The following is a 20,523-nucleotide window of genomic DNA, read 5'->3' as shown; positions in this document are numbered from 1 at the left end:
GCTTGGCATTAAAATCGCCCAGGACTATTTTAATATCGTAGCTAGTGCACTGCTCATATGTTTTGTCTAGGAGCTCGAAGAATATACCTTTGGTGTTGTCGCCTTTCTCTTCTTTGGGGGCGTGCGCGCATATCAGGATAATGTTGCCGAATTTAGCCTTGATGCATATGGCCATGAGGCGCTCATTGATGCACTTATAGTTCAAGACTTCTTACGTTATAGTGGTCTAGGGCCTCCGCTAATTCTTCTGAACCATAATTTTAGACTTCGAGCTATCAAAGTATTTTTGTCACATAATGATTTGAAGCTGTAGATTAAACGCATGATAACAAGATCGTCTGCATATAAGGGAAATTTCTGTTTGAAATTTTAAATCTTATTATTTGTTTAAACCATCTTGGACAAATTCAATATTGTTCTCAAGCATCTTGATTACCTATTAAATGTGTTTAATGCAGCTTCCAGGTCAACAAAGACAGTATAGATATTTTCTTTGTATCAATAAATCGCTTGAAATTAACACAAAGATTTGCTCAAAAGCGGAAAGGTATAAACGGAAGTTAGCTTGGTAGCAACTCATCATATTGTTCAACCAAATTCGCTGGCCTAACATAAAGTTACATGTCGTCTAGGTCTTGTTCCATGTTATTTTAATTTGAACCATAAGAAATTAGTTATCATCGTCAGTTGGATCTTGTAGGGTTGTAGGCCCAAGTACCGATTTAAAATTTTCCAAGTTGAATACTGCGAAAAGCTAAATTCTTGTGCACGCCGAGGAATAGACTGCCTCTGGTTCTGTTGTACACTTTCACGGACCGCGAGGATGTTCTCGGCCTGGCCAATCTTGCGTTCCTTGAACGTGCGGGTGCTGGATGATTGTTTACTGAACCGATCGTTGAAAATTTGGCCACCAATCATTGAAGAGTCGACTGTGAAGTCCCACCACGTCTACCATAAAATGGACGAAATTCTCGCAACGTTTGCGATAACGAACACTGATTTTTATAATAAAGTTTCGTCGTTTCAATGTGCTGTTCAATAATATACAAAAGATTTGACAGATGTTGCCAAAACGAAATGGCCGAAACTGGCGCCAATTAAACAACCCTCTTTAATCCAATACTTAAAGTACTTAAACATTTTATGAAAGTAGTTCGAGATTATAGAATCGAATGTTTACAAACAAATTTTACCGTTAAGTTTCGTGTTACAATTAAGTGCTATTGCGGAAAAATACCTGCAAATCTGACCAAATTCTTAAAATCCGGAAATAACAGCTACAATCCGATTCAGGTCACTAAGCTGTTCAGAAAATAAATCGAATCAGTGTCTTTATCTATTTGGTACACTTACCGTTAGCTTTCCCTCAAATCCAATTAAAATCGGGAAAATATATGCATTTGAAGCTTAAACCTAAAGAAGACCTAAAGCGATTTCAGGTATCAATACCAACCTAGTATTCCAGAATGAGGTTAGACAAAGGTTGCATGACACTAAATAAAAAGTTAACCATTATCCAATACTCAAGCCTCAAGCTATAGAAATTCTTGAGAGAAGAGATGAAGACTACCTACACGCAAAGTAAACATGCATGCAGTGCTTGCAAATCATAAAGTAGGTAGATAGTTTCGCTACGCTGTGAATGTGAATGTTAACGACACTATATATGGTCTATAGGTACCGTACGACAACAATTTAAAACGGGAACTGTGTGCTATTCTTCAGAGAATACGGACATAGTATGTGACTATCATTTATCCAGGGGGAGGAAAGTATATAGGGGGAGGTTTTTGCAAAGCAATTCTGTGTGAAATAGTACCTATTACGTTTCTATACGACTCTGAGTAGATGTACGTGCGGTGCTGACGGTGACGGTGGCGGTGCATCCTTTTGGTTATTGTTGTTTTATAGAAATCGGAATGGCATAGCTTTGTTCCGTCATTGTCATCCGTATTGAAAGCCAAAGCCCTTTTGAATCTAATTTTGTCCTTTTAATAACTTCAGCTTATTCGTTGACTCTGTGGTGTGTCTGTGTCTCTATATATTTCTGCCTGTGAATGCTGAGTTGAGTTGGACTTTTGTAGAAAGGATTCTAGAATTTTATTTGCATTCACGACTTCCTTTTTTTTGATTCTTCTGTAAATGATTTCTTGTAACAAAGTATGAAAACTCTTTATAATAATCTAAAGGGTACAAAGAATCTATTCTACACATAAGTAAAGCCACTTCTAAAACAATGGAACTTCAGGAATTTTCAAATCGCTGGACCGTAATCGTATATCTACCGAGAAGTAGAGAAGGACTTCAAGTACGCCGTTGCCACCGTAGTATTTAGATGTTTATAGATTCGCACAAAAAGTAATTGTATCTAAATTGATTTCATTGTTTTCAATGAGAAACTAAAAAGACAAAGACATCATCAAAGCTCCTATCCTAGAATACACAAAAATAAGTTCTAATGTATATCTAAATCTCAACAAATAGTTAAAAGATGAAAGTTATGAAAGGTCCTTATAAATCGATACATGGGTTTTTGTAGAGAATAAGTTACATATACATACTTGGTTTAGGTACAACCAATCAAAGAATATTATGGAGCCACTTGCCACTGGAAATGTCATACTCAGAAATAGGTACTCTACTCACATAAAAAGGACATACCATGGGATTGTTTTGGATACGAATATCTGAACGGATAATTGCTTTTTTGAATTTCAAAGTAAAGATTAAGGGCATTTGGGAAATGCTATTTGATTGGGTTATGTTCGGATACGGTTTAGGTCAGTCGTTTGCCGTTTATGTATCAGTATCTGTAACAGTAACAAGGACTATGTTATCCGATGATAAGAGCATAAGCATAAAAATGTTGTTTTCGTTTGTCATTTGTAAAATAGGTTTAAAATAGATATGTTATCTAATTTTTGTGTTGTTATTTTACAAAATGTCATACACAGATTTTGCAAATGTGATTGCTTACAAAATTATGGAAACTATGATTTACATAGTTACATAATGGTACTGAAAAAGATCTGCACAAGGGTTTTGTACATCCTGGTTATTAAAAAAATACTTAATATTTAAGTCAAGAATGCTTTCAATCCATTGTAAAAAACGTAGATATGATTATTCAATGAGGTTAAACTCATTTTTGGTCTTATCTTTTTACAACTTTACACAAAAAAAGTAAATATAAGTTTGGTTGAGTCGTTAACACAAAAAAATAAAACTAAGGGATAAGATAATCTTTTCAAAATAAGTCAAAACCATATTTCTGTCATATTTATTATGTGATTGCTAAAATCCTGATATAAAATTGTTTTTTACAATTTTCTCATGAAATGAAATTTGAAAAAAAGAGGCTGTAATACGACCCTAGCTGATAACTTCCCATCCCATCTGTTGATTTGTCTTTCTTAAAAGGTTTCCTAGTTTTGTTAAAAAAGTTGTCAGATGAATTATTCTAAAAAAAATTAAAAATTAACAACAATATTTTGCAGATAATGAAAAAGTTTGATTTCAAAATCTGTTTTTGTTAATAAGATTTTTGACGAAAACCAATTTTTACAAATTTAATTACAATTTCTTAAAAATTTGTATTTCTTATACCTATTAACATCTACAAAATGGATGAACGAAACTAATTAGAAGCCAACATCTCAAAGTTTTGAAAAGATATTATAGTCAAAAACCAATTTTACCAACTTTTATTAATTTTTTGTTTAGGTTTTTTTTTTGTAAGAAAATTGTCAATTCGATTTTTCACAAAATTTTACCGAATGTTGAAAACAATATTTTTCATTAAATAAAATTAATTTAAATATAATATCTCAAACTTTAAAAAAGGTATTGGGGTCAAAAATCAATTTTTATCAATTTTTTTAGTTAATATTTGTCTAGGTTTTGAAATTGTCAATTAAAAAAAATAAACAATGTTTAAAAAAAAAAATTGGATTTAAGTCAATATCTCAAAGTTTTCAAATTTGAGTCGAAAATTAACTTTTATCAAATTTACCCATTGTTTAAAGCTTTTTATTTTTTATTAAGAAACTGAATATTTGATTTTTTTCAAAACTGTACTGAATATTGAAAACCATATTTCATATTAGATAAAATTAGTTGGAAGCCATAATCTTAAATTTTTAAAAGATATTTGATTCGAAAATCAATTTTTACCAACTTTGCGTAAACTTTTTTAGGTTTTTATTATTAATGGGTCTGATTTGTCAAGTTGAAAGTTTTGACATTTCTCGACGTTTCAAGGTCCCTAGAGTTGAAATAAAAGATTTTTAGAAAAATGTCTGTGCGTGCGTGTATACGTACGTTCGTACGTCCGTACGTTCGCGACGTTTTTTTCGTCGTCCATAGCTCAAGATCCAGAAGAGATATCGATTTCAAATAAATTTTGTTATACAGATAATAAACCAGAAAGATGTAGAAAGGGCTCTCAAGAAAATTGCGTAGGTGGTTTTTTACCAAAGCAGTGTGAAAAAAAAGGTGAACATTTTCGTTAACCCTAAATATTTTACGAACCAAAAACTATAGAGACTTTAATTTTTTTTATAAATCAAAAAAACTGAAAAAAATGTGTTACCTCCAAAATTGTATGACTTAAATATGATTTAATCTCCAAAACAATTTTGTGCAACGAAGAATAAAAATCGAATTGACAGTTGTTGTCTTACAAAAAATAAAAATCTATAAAAATAAACATTACTAAAAGAAAACATCTTTTTTTTTTAATTAAGAAAATAGGCATTAGACTAATTTCATCTTATGAAAAAATGAAGTTTTTAAATACAGTAGACGCTCGATATAGTGAAGTAATAAAAACCAGCCATGTTCACTATTTCGAGATTGTTCACTATTTCGAGCGGGAGGCTAGAAACGCTTTCCAAAGTTAAATTTGATCAAAAATGCACATTTTGTTCAGTGTGAAGGTAATTATATTTATTTAATCAATAAACAAACATTTTAATCAAGAAACAGCAAAACAAAAACAAAAACAATTCATAATATATACTTTTATAAAATAACATAAAACAAAAACATTTTAACTCATAAAAAACGAAAAAAGAATTACATTTTTGGAAAGTAGTTTGTCACTTTTGTCTGACTTTTTCTTAAATTTAAATTAATTTGAATGGCTTTTTCTTGTAATCGTTTCATGACCATAATATCAGAAAAGTCTGTATTATTATGTCCCGCCCACTCAATTATCTTATCAAAGAGAATGACAGCATCCTTTGAAGAAACGGAACATGTTGGTCGCTCCATTACCAACTGCACATCTTCTTCTTCGTTTTCGTTTTCGGCTTCTTCAATATCCGACAAGACTTTATCTTCGTTCCAATCGCCTATGTCACCAGGTGTATGCGTTATGCCTTCGTTTAGATGATTGAGTAGATTAATCACCTCTTCAGAAATTTTTTTGAAGTCCTGTTGCCTAAGAACACTAAGGGGAATATCATCTTCCTCATCAAAATGTTCGTTGGATTCAAAAATATTTTTCCAACACTTTGCAATGACCGCACCATCCAAGCTATCCCAAGCCGATCGTAAATTGAACACCGCATCCTTGATCGTGATTTCTTTTACCGCTTCGCAAATATTTTCTAAAGCAACATAAGAAAATTTAACGTTATGTATATTTCTTGCATCTTTATCATTTCACTACCTACCTTTTTCAGCTGCAATAATTGACAATAACAAGCTTTTTCTATAAAAAAGTTTTGTCAGTCGGATTACGTTTTGGTCCATCGGTTGAATGAGTGGAGTTACAGTTGGTGGCATATAGATGACTGTTATGCAGCCATCTGATGTTTGCAGCTGATTTTCCGGAGGGTGACTAGGAGCGTTATCCAAAATAAGAAGAGCTTTAAGTGGCAAATCATTATTTTTAAGAAAGTTTTGAACTTCTGGAACAAATAAATTATGAAACCAGTCTTTAAATATTGCTCCTGTCATCCAAGCTGATTTGGAGTGTCGGTAATGTACGGGCAAGCACACATTTCTAAATGGGCGAGGATTTTTGGCTTTTCCAATTACAAGAGGTTTTACTTTATGGCGACCTGAAGCATTGGTGCAAGCCATGAAAGTAATTCTTTGTTTTTCGGCTTTTCTCCCTGGAACAGTCTTCTCAGCCCACGAAACATATGTTTTTCCAGGAAGAAGCTTCCAATATAAACCTGACTCATCAGCGTAATATATATTTGATCTGGCTTGAGATCCATACTCTTTATTTTTTCTTGAAGAACTCGTTTAAAAGGGCAGACCAGTTCTGGTTGAGAAGATAGCTTCTCTCCGGATATTTTTAGATATCGAACTCCATACCTTTTTTAAATTTTTGTAGCCAACCATCGCTTGCAACAAAACCATATCTGTTGCCATTTATTTTGTCCAGTATGGAAATAGCTTTTTGTTTCAATATCAGTCCACTCACAGGCAGATTCTTTCTACGTTGCTCCAAGAACCATTTATACAGCCTTTTTTCTACATCTGGAAGTTCGGATGTCCTCAAAGTTTTTCTTTTTCCAGGGCCACAATAAGTCTGAGTCGCCGTAGCTGTTATATTGTCCCTCTTTTTATATATGGAACTTACGGTAGATCTGGCTATTCCATATTTTTTGGCCAAAAACGTTGCCGAAGTACCTGTTCAAAATGTGAATTAACCACTTACCATTTATTTTTAAGTTAAGAAATGTATAATACCTGCTGACAGCTTCTTTAATACCTGAGTTTTTTCAAGCAATGTTAAATGCTTTCGGGCCATTCTAACTTAACAATGCACTAAAATTAACCAAATATGTGTTTACGCTCAGAAAATCCAAACAAAAATGAGAATATTGCACACATTTCAGCAGTTGGTCGAATTTGTTTTCAAAATTACAATGTTGTACAAAAGTAAAAACACAGCAAGAACTTGTGTTTAACTGAGGCAAGTGGTTGCTTTTTTTTGTGATTCAGTGTAAAATATACTTGAATGAACGGTAAAATTTGCTCATAGGCAGTCGACATGCTGTAGACGCATTGCAGCTGCAAAGTCTTGTTCAAACTTGAGAAAAAATATGTGTTCACTATATCGAGATTTTTATTGTTCACTATTTAGAGTAGTGCATGTAAAATTTTGGGTGTTCACTATATTGGATAGTTCACTCTTCCGAGATTCACTGTATCGAGCGTCTACTGTATTAAGTAATGTTTTTTGAAAGATCTATGTGACAGTTTTTTTACAAAAAATTAAAACACTTAAAAAACATTTCTAAACCTTAATAAAAATAGATTCTCGACTCAAAAATCTTTTCAAAAATTTAAAAATATTGGCTTGAAACTAATTTCATTCTTATAAAATACTGTTTTCAGCATTCATTAATTTTTTTGATGAAAATTCAATGGTTATTTCTTCATAAGATATTAATATCGACAAAAACTTGATGTTCGGTTTTTGATACCTCTTGAATAAATTAAGGTGTTGATTTCAAACTGATTTTCTGATAAATTTTCTTAGATCTGTATTTGTTTATGAAAGAAATAAAAACATTACTTACATTACACACTACTAAGCACATAAATGTAAATGCTTTATCATTGACTAGGCCGTTGCCAGAGAAATAAGAACTTTCAAGAAATTCTGTTAAAATTGGTAACAATTAGGTTAGGTTAGGTTGAGGGGCTGAGAGTTGATGTCTTTACCGTCGCACTTAGAACAATTAATATCCATTGTGATACCCGTGAGTATTGCTTCTCAAGCTAACAATAAAACCCTATGTGTTCAGTGGTAGACATGTGCATTCAAGAGGACACAAGCATCCACAGGTTTTTCTCAAAACCCACCTCTGTCTATTAACTCCTACTCTCACCTCCCTCGACGAATTCTCGAGATGGAATTAACGGTGGCGTCTACAGTTCCAGTAAGGTTGAACTTCTTAGTGAACACCTTATAGGGCTTCTTCGACATATTCAGAACCCAGGCCTGTAAGGAGCGGTTTATTCGGCTCCCCTTCCTTGGAGTTATACTTAGGATCTGGCCCTTCGGGTTGGGGGTTGTGCCGTCGTGGTGGCCCCGTAAAAAATACCTTTAGTTGCGGAGCACCAACAAGCCTCGGATACGGACGGATTCACTGTTGACAACCCACGCAAACAAAATAAGGACAACGAACTTCGGAGCTGTATGTGGAATTTTAGGTCCCTTAACAGATCATCAAGGTTAAATCAAGGCTGAATTCGCCAACATGAGCCTAATATGCGCGCATGCCCAAACAAAGGAGAAAGATGAAGACACCAAAGAGATATTCTTCGAGCTCTTGGACAAGAAATATGAGCAGTGCCCTGGCTATGACATTAATATTGTCTTAGGACGACTACCTTGTTGTAGCCAAGGTACGGCTACGGATATCCCGATCCAAGCCAAAACAAGGAAGAACTGCTACAATCGCAAGAGACTGCCATGTCCTTTTCCGACCGAGTCTCTAATAACCTCCTAAGGAGTCCTATGCTTCCTGCATTAAGCATTGAAAACCAGTGGCAACATTGCCTTGCAGCCATTAGAGATGCCTCCTTTGAAGTGCTAGGTTTCACACGGCCACCACAGCGAAACCCCTGGTTTGACGACGAAGCGTGCGATCGAGGAGATAGAGGGATTTCACAACAGGAATGAGGTTCGTAAATTTTACCAAAAGGTAAAAAAAACCTTCCAAGGGTACCAGCCACGAACGGAAGCCTGTAAAGACGATCAGGGGAACATCGTACTAGAACCGCAGTCGATGCTGAGAATATGGAAAGATCACTTCTCCAAATTATATAACGGCGATGACGAACCGAATTCCGCTGTAAAGTAGATAGAACCACTCAACTTTGGGGACGCAGATCAACAATTCCGCCTAACCGACCTTGACGAAGTGAAGATAGCTTTATCTAAACTTAAGTCAAACAAAGCTGCTGGAGCTGACGGCATTGCTGCCGAACTATTCAAAGCAGCAGGCGATGACTTGGTACAGAGTATGCAACAACTCATCTGCAAAATATGGTCGGAAGAAAGCATGCCCGATGAGTGGAATCTCAGCATAGTGTGCCCGATACATAAGAAAGCAGACCCTCTAAACTGCCCCAACTACAGAGGCATCAGTCTCCTTAACATTGCGTATAAGATCCTATCTGCCGTATTATGTGAACGTCTGAAGCCATTCGTCAACAAACTGATTGGTCCTTATCAGTGTGGCTTCAGACCAGGAAAGTCCACTATCGACCAAATATTCACACTACGGCTGATCTTGGAAAAAACCCAGGAGCTTCAAATCGATACCCACCATCTCTTTATCGATTTTAAGCTGCGTATACTTTGAGGTTGTTAAGGACTTTGTGTGCCTAGGCACGGCTATAAACACAGACAACTACACCAGCGCTGAAATAAAACGAAGAATAACTCTTGCAAATCGTTGCTTCTTTGGACTTAGAAAGCAAACAAAATCACCATCTATAAGACACTCATTATCCCGGTTCTCATTTATGGCGCCGAGACCTGGACCTTGTCAAAGAAAGATGAGAGTGTCTTAGGATGCTTGGAGAGAAAAATTCTTCGGGTGATTTTTGGTCCCGTACGCATAGATGGAGAATGGAGGAGAAGATATAACGACTAACTGTACGGGCTGTACAGCGTAACTAACCTAGTTAGCAGGATTAAAGTCCAAAGCCTTAGAAGGCTAGGTCGTGTAGAGAGGATGGACATCAACGCTCCAGCCCGGAAGGTCTTCGAGGGACGGCGCAGTAGAGGAAGAATGCGACTCAGGTGGAAAAGGACCTCAACCAACTCTGCGTGCGAAACTGGATACAGCTAGCTAGGGACCGAGCTGGCTGGAGACGCATGTTGGTTGAGGCCCAGGTCCGCCCTGGACTGTAGCGCCACCTTAAGTAAGTATATGTGTTCAGTTAGTCAAGCTATTTAGAGGCTTTGACAAAGTTCAGAATGTTAGTACCTGGCGTACTAGAGAGTTCTTCTAAATCCCCGAAGAAAAAGTTGCCCAGCAGTTTCTTCCTTTGATGGGACAGTGCGGGACAGTGACACAGAAAGTGCGGAGTGTCTTCATGCACCTCCTCGTCACCGTATCCTCAGCATAGATCATCTGAACTGATTCTCATCTTTTTCATATGATAACCTAACAGATTATGTCAGGTGTTTATGCTTACAAGAGATCGAAGTGATCTCTTGTGTAGCTGCATAATTTGTTCCGTTCTTTGTTTGTTAAAAAAGGCCAGATCTTTGATAGTTATTCTTTTTGAGATTTCCTGTTTTAAATAACAGGTAGGGGTGCTAACTAGCTGATCTTGGCTTACGTCAAGCATTGACCCTTATCTTGCTAATTCGTCGGCCTTCTCGATGCCTAGTATATAGCTGTGGCCTAGGACCCAGCGTAGCCTAATGTTGTGCTGTGCGCCAAGAACCTTAAGCTCTTCGTGGCAACATGAACCAAGCTTTGATTTTACCTCAGTTGCAGTGATCGCTTTTATTGCCGCTCTGTGTAAAAGGTGATATCAGCTCGTGGTATCGCCATCATTGATACCTATTTAGCAGCTGTTGTCACTGCCAGGACCTCCGCTTGGAAGACGCTACTATAGTACTTAAGTAGAACTTGAGAGATTCGGAATAGAATCCTGGTAACAAATTATGAAATCAAACTATTTCATAATATTATTTAAAATATTGTTGGTAATTTTTAGTTAATTATTTAGAATAATTCAACTGACAACTTTTTTAACAAAAACACGAAAACCTACTAACTTTTCTAACTTTTTAAGCAAGACTATAATCGACAGACGGAATTGGAAGTTATCAGAGTAGGTCGCAACCAGCCTCTTTTAGCCTTTAAAATTGGTCGTATTTAAAAAGCCAAATCGTCAATTTTTATCATTGTATACTAAATATAAATATTCAAAGCATTCAGTTCAGTTATTTGAGTTACAATTTTCAACAAAATTAAGAAAAAACCGTTAAAAGACAAACTAGAATATTTTACACCTGCAATGTGAGCTGTAACATTGTAAAATACTTATTCGAAGAGTATATGAAATATGGCCTTGAAATTTTCACATAATATTTTTAAAAATACATATTATTTGAAGTTTCTACACTTTTAAGACTTTAAAAGTTCGATATTTAATAAGTTTTGGAAATATACAGCTTTTAAAAAGCCCCAAACTTTTCACACAACTTAAATAAATAATCTTTTTCTCACCAAACTTCCATAACGTGTTATCAGCTGCCTTGACTATGTCAATTTGTAGCCTCAGGATTCGGTTTGCAATATATTCCAAGCAATCCGGAAGGTTACTTCAGCCATTGCAAGAAAGCTACAAACCTTCGTGAATAGATGACTTCGCACCATCCTTAGGATTTTCTGGACAAACTGAATCAATGATATCCTTCATAGAAAGACAGGTCAGGAACCTATAGACTCTATCATACGAAGGTGTAAGTGGTAATGGTGTACATACGCTTCGAAAAGATAAAGACTGCATTGTAGAACAAGCAGTGCATTAGAATCCGCTCATACAAGAAGGAAGAAGAGCTGGACGACCGGAATCAGCGTCACTAGGAAAGAGTTGGAGGGAGCTGAAACACATCTTCGAAAACCGCACACAGTGGCGCGTATGTGTAGAAGACGCCTTATGCCTCTTAAGCGATTCCTAACGGACTTAACAGGTCTGCGAACCTAAGTAAGTAAGTAATCCATGATTAAAAACAGCCTAAAGGCATCAACGTCACTAGGCAAGAGTTAGATGGAGCTGAAAAACATCTTCGAAAATAGCACACAGTGGCGCGTAGGTGTAGAAGAGGCCTTATGCCTCTTAAGCGATTCCTAACGGACTTAACAGGTCTGCGGACCTAAGTAAGTAAGTAATCCATGATTAAGAACAGCCTAAAGGCATCAAGGGGACCTTGAAATCTTGAAATGTTTAAAACAAATAAGTTTTTTGTTTTGATTTCTAATTCATTTATAAATGGTACCTTCGTTATTTTTGTTTATCCGAATTGAACCTTAGTGCTTACAAGTTCGAGAAAACCTTTTAACCCAAATGCCAAAATAATAGATTGTGTTTTTAAAACATTTTTAATTATTTTAGTTCGATGTTTTTATATTTAAATATTTAGTTAAATTATTAGAAACTTCGAAACTCCTAGAAGATAAAATTGTATGTTGTGTAAAATGTTGAATGATTTTGTTTAATACTCAAATAAAGTTGTTTGATCATTTTTACAACTTGAAATTAAGTTAATACTATAAATATCAATTAATTTTTTTTATACTTAAAACCGAGCTTTATGGAGCTAAAAATGTTAACACGAATTGGAATGTTAGACTTTACGAGTAAAAGCATTAAAAATTCTTGCAAAAGTAGATACAAAAAGACCCAAAGCAATAAAAAACGTGTTCTAAAAATACTCAAAAATTCTATTCAAGAGAATAAATAAGACCCTTAAAACTTAGGAAAAAAGGAATCCATAAAGATTTCAAATGAATGTTAAAAGTGCGTAGGTAATAAAAATTGACAAATGTCTTCAAAATTTTAAAAATGGCACCCAAATACAATTTATTCAACGAAAGAAAAGCATTAAGGAGACATCAGCCTTCGCCTTTTATACTAACTTACAGCTCAATTCAATAATAAAAAAAAACTTTCTTTAACTTATAAACAGATCGCACCATTTTCATAGAAATATCTCAAAATGGAAAAGCTCTATAGGTGTATCTTCAACTAAACAACCTTTTCGGTTAATCTTACAAATTGATTTAAACACACCCCACTCACCTGGAATAGATGACACATATCTAAGCAAATCGCTTAGTTTGCCTTCGGATGGAACCTAGGCAACAACAACAAACAGTAGACAAAAAAGGACGAAAAAAAAAACACAAAACGTGAGACATACGGTTTCTCCCAAAGGCATTTGGAAGCCTTTTTATAGCCATCAGGCTGCAATGTACCTGATAAATTGAAATTAATGGATTGCGTATATCCCAGCAACGCTAGCTGAAGAAAATTTACCTGGTCGAATAACAATAAAGAACAATCTGTGCTGGGACCTGGGAGAAGTCTCTGGTCCCTGTCTCTGTCCCAACAGTCAATGTCCCTGGACTGTGGGATGAATGCGGAGGGAGATAACCTATACAAACCTTATGGAGGAGACTTGCTGCTGTTAAGGGATTTGCCATCTTAACAAATCCGATATCAAACTTGAGCTTTTTTTCGTTGCTTCGTTGTTATGATATCGAGGTAACATCTCTTGAAAATCGAGGATAATTTTTGAATGCTTGTACATATTTTAAGGACGAAAAGTCCTTTTTACCAAAAAAAAAATCTAAATAAATATAAACAAAATCTGGTATCATGTGACAAGGAAAAAAAACACACAACAACGACAGACATTTCCTTACCCACAATTTGCATACCTAAGCAAAAATACTATAATATAACACCAAAAAATGTCTCCCACTGATTTATTGTAAGGACCTCGAAAATTGGTGTTTCTAGTGGTTCGAACACTTCCTTTTGAGAAGTACCTAAACTACACATAAAGTAAACATATATTACATGTCAACCGTCTGTATGGCCCGTTTGTAATACTCTTTCAGCCCATCAGCATATATTTATTTAAGGGTGGAACAACATGCTCTAACGGTAGGTATGCTATAAACGAACATATACCTCTCCTTCTCCTGTGTTACAGAATAGAGTGCGGGCGGCGGCGGTGGCGGCTCAGCTCGGCTGGGTGGCGTCTATATCCCGCACCAAAAAAAAATTTAAGAAAAAAGAAAACGGTCTGGTCTGTATATTTCTTTTATTTTATTTTTGTATCACCAAAGAACTCAGAACTCTTGGATTCTAGATTCTACTTTAATACAACAACTGGCACGCAAGAAAATTAAGTGTGATTCATGGGGTGAACAAGTATTAAAGGACGATTGTTGTTGTTGTTGTAGGATTCCGCAGACTTGGAAGGGAGTGGGTTAGAAATTTCTAGTGACAGCGACAATTTATTTAGTTAATGATAAAAGGAGTGTATTATTGTGTGCGATGTCGGCTTAAGTAGGAGGTGGAATTAATGAAAAAAGTGGCTTAGCAATAAAGGTAAAGTTTAACAAAAAAAATGCTCAAAATATTGTGGATACTTTAAGAATAAGGGGCACAACTATACTTTCAAAAAATTAAGCAGTCAACTTTGGAAAATATACATAAATATTTATGAAATTTTTCTCTTGAAATTCAATGAATACGTCCCACAATGATAACTTCACATAAATAATGTCCGATAAAAAATGTTTTGACTGGTATTTCTTACAACATGTCAATTGTTTAATTAAAGGACAATGCCTTCAAACATTTAATATCATTGCAAATTTATTGGAGAAGTTAAATAAATAAAACAGTATGTTTAGAAGAAATTTGATTTCTCTAAAACAACACTCTCTTTAAATTTTACAAAATACTATCAGCAATATTTATATGGAATGAAACAGCTTAAGCTTAAGCCAAAAATCAATTTTCAGTACTTTTTAGTTTTTAAATTTTTTTATTGTTTTTATTTTTCTATAGAAACTCTGGATTATATTTTTTTAATACTTCAAATTTGTATACAACAGCTAATTGTGAAACACAAGTAAAATAAGTTTAGAGTCAATGTGTCTTGTAAATAAAAATCTGAAGCTATAACTTGTTTCATTAAAAACAAGCTTTAGCAAGAAACAAAAATATGTCCTTGAGCAATTAAAAACACAAAAAATCGAATTCTCGATTTATAATTTTCTTCAAACGCTATTATCACTCTTATTTTAGAATCGAGATCAGGAATAACTAATATTGATAAATATCACCCCCCTTGGACATTTTTCTTGACTTAAGTAATCACCTTACTGAACACAGTACCTAATTCCTTTGATTTTGTCTGACGATTAAACTATTTCTGGAATCGCTGATATTATATCATTTTCTAATACTGTTGAAGCAGTTTCAAAGATTTATAAGAACCTTAACAGTTGTTAAGAAAAAAGTGTACCTTTAAGGAAATCAAGAAATACAAACTTTAGCCACCCTTAATACACAAAAGAATTGCGCTTACTGCGTAACAAACGAAAAAAGAGGCTGGGATGCGATCCACACTGATAACTTCCCATCCCGTCTGTCGATTTGTCTTGCCTAAAAGAATGTCTATATGTACTCGTACCAATTTTTACCAAATTTGCGTACTTTTTTTGTAGATTTTATTTTTTATGAAAAAGCATACTGTTGGAATTTTATATAAATATTACTGAATATCGAAAACAATATTTAATGTGAAATAAAATAAGTTTGAAGCTTTAATTTTTGAAAAGCTATTTGAGCCGAAAGTAAATTTTTACCAAGTTTTGGCATTGTTTTTTTTTAGAGTTTTATTTTTTGTACAAAAACTGTCTATTAGATTTTCTTCAAAATTTTAATAAATGTTAACAACAATATTTTTTGAAAGATAAAAGTAATTTAAAGAAAATATCTACAATTTTTGAAAAGATATTTGAGTCGAAAATCAATTTTTACCAACTTTTGTACATTTTTTTTAAGTTTTTTATTTGTTGTAAAAAAACTGTGAATTCTATTTTTCTCAAAATTTGTCCTTATGTTGAGAACAATATGGCTCCCGGAAATTACGCCAGAATTTTTTTTGGAAAAAACGCCAGAAAATTTTTCATACAAAATCCCGGCTTTTTTTCCTAGGAAAAAATCAAAAATTTTTCTTTCAAAATTTCGGAATTTCGGGCATTTTTTCCTAAAAATTTTCTGGCATTTTTTCCATTTACAGAAATCCAAAAAAGGCAAAAAAAAAGATATAAAATTTCTGTCGTTTTTTACTTTTCATGTTTAGGAAAAAACGCCAGAATACTGTATTTTGTATAAATTGTTGTAATAAATAAACAGTTTTACTACACATTCTTTGTCTCTATCATCTATTGTAAGAATTATTAATTAGGTGCTTTCGTGGATGTAATACTATGTATTATATGTCAGGTCCTTCCACCAAACGTAGTATTGTTGCCGTGCAGACATATGAAAATATGCTCGGAGTGCAACTTAAAGTAGCAAGCTCAAGCAGTTGCAGATTCAAACGAAAATTACAAATGTCCATGCTGCCGGGAAATCGTAGCAGACACTTTGCAAGTTTACATTTAGTAAAAATATTTTGTTCTTTTCTATTTTGTTAAATAAATTATTACAAATAAAAAAATACAATTGAAAACTTAAGTAATTTTTTGGGTGGCAGACCCGTCGTAACTGCGCGGGCCGCGCAGCGTCTGCAACGCCATGGCCACGCGCGCCGGTTTTTTTTCCATTTCTGTCTGGCACAATTTCAAATGTTTCTGGCTTATTTTCCACGAAAAATTCTGCTTCCTTTTTCCACTTTGAAGCAGAAAACATTTTCTGGCGTTTTTTCCAAAAAAATAATCTGGCGTAATTTCTTCTGGCGTAATTTCCGGGAGCCAACAATATTTCTTATGAGTAAAAATTAATTATAAGCTATTCCCTAAAATTTTCGAAAATCAATTAGTTTTTGTTTAGGTTTTTATTTTTTGTAAAAAATTCGATTTCTCTCAACATTTTTCAGAATGTTAAAAACAATATTTCTTGTAAGATAAAATAAGTTTGAAGTCTAAAATTCACGTTTTTGAAAAGATATTTGAATCGATATTCAATTTTTACTTTAACTTTGATTAATTTTTTAGTATTGTTTTTTTTTTAGATTTTATTTTTGATAAAAAAGTCAATTCGATTTTCAAAATTTTATCAGATGTCAAAAACATTATTCTTCGTTGCACAAAATTGTTTTGGAGATGAAATCATATTTAAGTCTTAAAATTTTGAAGGTGACAAATTTTTTGTTCAGTTTTTTTGATTAACAAAAAAACCAGTTAAATGGAATTTTTCCAAAAAATATACTTGTTTGGTATCACTTTACAATTTATTATATAAAATTTAATTTAAGTCTCTAGCGTTTTTGGTTCGTAAGATATAATGTTCACCTTTTTTCAAAATGCTATGGTAAAAAAACCACCCACAAAATTTTCTTGAGAGCCCTTTCTGCATCTTTCTGACTTATAATCTGTACAACAAAAAATATTTGAAATCGATATCTCTTCTGGTTCATGAGCTATGGACAACGAAATGTCAAAGTTTTCAATTTGACAAATCAGACAATAACTTCCTATGGGAAGTTAATATATTGTAAAAAGTGAAATAACGTTATTCTAAATTTTTATTTTTTTTTAGTATTTGCTATGGTAAGAAAAACACGAACACAATTTTTGTAAAATAATAACAGCTTTTGACAACATTCATTTGAATCCATATCTTTACGGGTTTCTGAGAAATAGTGGACGAAAAAAAAATATCACGAACTTACACACGCATAGAAATCCCCTAAGGGTATTTTTTTTAATTTTAGTTATTTCAAAACTTAGAAAAATGTTAAAATTTCAATTTGAAAAATTGGAGTAATTATAACGACTTAATTTAAACTTAATTAAAACATTTAATTTTTCATTGAAATTTTATACAATAGAAAACAAATTTTGTATAACGCAAAAATTTTCATTAATTTTGACTACGAATCATTTTTATTTTGTATTAACTTTTTAATGCCAGTAACGTTTTTTTTGCACATATATTTTTGTACGATATTAGAACCAAATTCTTAAATTACCCTCACTTTTTAAATACTAAAATTTCATTGCTTTAGTTCTGATTTATTTAATTGCTTTTTTGCATAAATTATTTTTAAAAGCAAATAATTTTTACTTAACATGATTTTTTTCCAGTGCAAATTATTTTAGTTTAGCAAAATTTTGCTATCACATTTAATTTTTTTTAAATATCACATTTTTGCTTTGTATTGAATTCTGTTAAAATTGAACAATAAAAGTCCATAAATAAATGTTTTTCTGCATTAATAAATTTGCTTAAACATTTTTATCTAGCTTAATGTTGAAAAAGCTTTAAATGTCAAGCAATAAATTACTTAAACTATTTTAAATCAATAAAATTTAATTTTATTTTGAATTAGAATCCTTAATCGAAAATAAATCAGTCACATTGAAATATGTCTTCTAAGCTTTACAATGAGTAAGTTCACACACTGAAGTATTTCATTTTGGTTTTATTTCATTTGATGTTAGAACTTATTGGTGAAATTGGTTTAAATTATTGATTTCGGTTAAAATTTAAATCTTCATGTGATTCAGAAGAAGTTGGCATATTATTAATAATATTACAGCGAAATCTCTCTAACTTGAACATACGATAACTTAAACAATCCAATAACTTAAACACACTGTTTTTAATGGTATGTATTCCTTAGCTGAACCAGGTAATTTTTATGACTTAAACTGTCTTATTACTGACTCTATAAGATTAATAATTAAAGCATTTAAAAACCTTTAACTAGAACAAATATATTAACTATCACCAGAAGTTTGAATGTCTTCTAAGTTTGTAATTTTTTTTTAATTTAGGAATTTCCGGAATTTAAGATCGTGTTAATAAATTTGTCCAGTAAAGATTATGCAAGAGTTTCATATCCGTACAGTTTAGTTTAAGATTCAAGTCAGAAAATAATTTCAAATTATTCAGAAAATAAGACTATCGACACTAAAGCAAAAGAGAGTAATAATAAAACAAATAAAAAAGGATAAAAAACTTACGGTTTTATTCAAAGGAGTAAAAATTCCTGAGCAAAAAGTCATTTTTAATAGATTCAAATGATTGATTTGTCAAAAAAAACCGTGCGATTCATTTCAAGACACAACTCATCTTGCAAGCATACTTAACGAAAACAATTGTTTGTGTATTCAACTAGTCCGTTCAAAGCTTTTTCCTTTGGATAGCTTTATTTTAATTTCATATTAGAAGAACCAGGATGGAAAACAAATTATCTGAAGATAAGAAAGAGGAAGAACATGTATGTTTAAATTGTAAAGCGATCGCCTTGTGGTTCTGTAGTTAGGTAGGGGTCTAAAACGGATAAAGAATAGTTGATTGGCGTGCTAAGCTTTATGCAGATAGATAGATAAAGACATGTTTATGCTGAATGTTATTGGTGGTAGAAGGTGCTTACTACATTCCTTCTTTCCTACAAGTATTCAGCTTAAACATGGCGTTATTACGTTCAGTTTATTTTTTTTCGTTAAATTTTAAAAGAAATAAGCATACGAAAAACTAAAAGAAATTGCTATTCATGTGTTGTTTACAGTCAGGCTCTTTGGTGTTTTGTATTTTAGTTATGAAGTGAAACGTAGGCAATAGTTGTAGAGGTTGCACGTAACACCTATACAGGTATAATGTGTATACATAAGTTGAAAAATTGATTCTAATAGAACATGCATATACTCTTTCTGGCCCGTTTCTTAAACTTGTACTAAATATTTATTCTTTTATATAGGCGAAGGCAAGTAAAATATGTGTGCAACAACCTTATTTGTAAAAAATAATATTTTAAAATCATAAATAAAAAGGTACCAAGATAATACTTCTTGATAGACACTTTAAAATAGATTGTTGATTAAACATATCATATACATTAATACGATGCAGTGGCTCTAGACGGCCATCGTTGGTATTTACAAAAAACGAAATATTCAAAAATAAATCTAAAAGAAGCTTATTTACCGTTAGAGCTTGACGAAGAAAACAAAAAACTTTGTACATTTGGTCCACGTCAAAGGGGGTATATTTAGTAAATCGTATGCCATAAGGGATATCACCTGCAACATCAAAATTCCAGAGAATTATGGCCAAATGTTTCACGACATTGAAAAGTGTTAGTGCAATATCATCCAAAATGGGAAGTTGCACTGGAGTCTGATGCATCTGATGGAGGCATTGCTGCATCGCTGTCGCATAAGCTGTGGTCTGGAGAAGAGCAACCAATTTCATTTGCGTCTAGAATTTTGTCATCACCTGATCGAAATTATAGCGTGCTCTACAAAGAGGTTTTGGCAGTGCACTATGGGGTGCGAAAATTCTCAGATCACTTATAAGGTAGGCAGTTCATTATCAGAACTACACCATTTCTGAATCAGCATTTCTTGGTCATCGCAGACGCCAAAACAAAATGGGTAGAGATCTATCCGATGAACCACATCGTAGCGAAGTCAAGAATTAAAAAGTGTTATGAAAAGTTTGCACGATTTGGGTTGCCAAGAACTTTGATGACAGATAATGAAACTACATCCACAGGCAGTGAATTTCAATCTTTCATCAAGAAAAATGGTATTAAACACACAACATCAACACCAGGCCATACGCAAAGCAACGATTTAGCCGAAAATGCAGTGAAGTCATTTAAGTTGACAATAAAGAAAACTTTAGCAGATGGAGAGAAGTCATTGACAATTGCTCTGTCGCGATATTTGTTCCACCATAGTTTGGTAAAGCATACTACAACAGGCTTATCACCAGCTTCAGAGATGTTTAAGCGAAGGTTTCGTATGAGGTTGGATCTTCTAA

At 33.3% G+C, this 20,523-nt stretch overlaps 1 protein-coding gene across 1 annotated transcript; it reads right to left on the bottom strand.

The window, feature by feature from the left end:
• Positions 1 to 4,814: 4,814 nt before the first annotated feature.
• On the bottom strand, positions 4,815 to 19,950 carry LOC129951242 (jerky protein homolog-like). The gene is made up of 3 exons (XM_056063321.1): positions 19,779 to 19,950; positions 5,679 to 6,233; positions 4,815 to 5,612 (listed from the first exon to the last, which is right to left on the bottom strand). The coding sequence occupies exons 1-3, from the start codon at positions 19,948 to 19,950 to the stop codon at positions 5,077 to 5,079; spliced, it is 1,263 nt and encodes a 420-aa protein (XP_055919296.1). The 3' UTR covers positions 4,815 to 5,076.
• Positions 19,951 to 20,523: the final 573 nt, after the last annotated feature.

This window comes from Eupeodes corollae, chromosome 1 (genome assembly GCF_945859685.1).
Source record: "Eupeodes corollae chromosome 1, idEupCoro1.1, whole genome shotgun sequence".
Taxonomy (NCBI): domain Eukaryota; kingdom Metazoa; phylum Arthropoda; class Insecta; order Diptera; family Syrphidae; genus Eupeodes; species Eupeodes corollae.
Note: the sequence above shows the minus strand (reverse complement) of the source record. Positions and strands in the feature narration are given on the sequence as shown.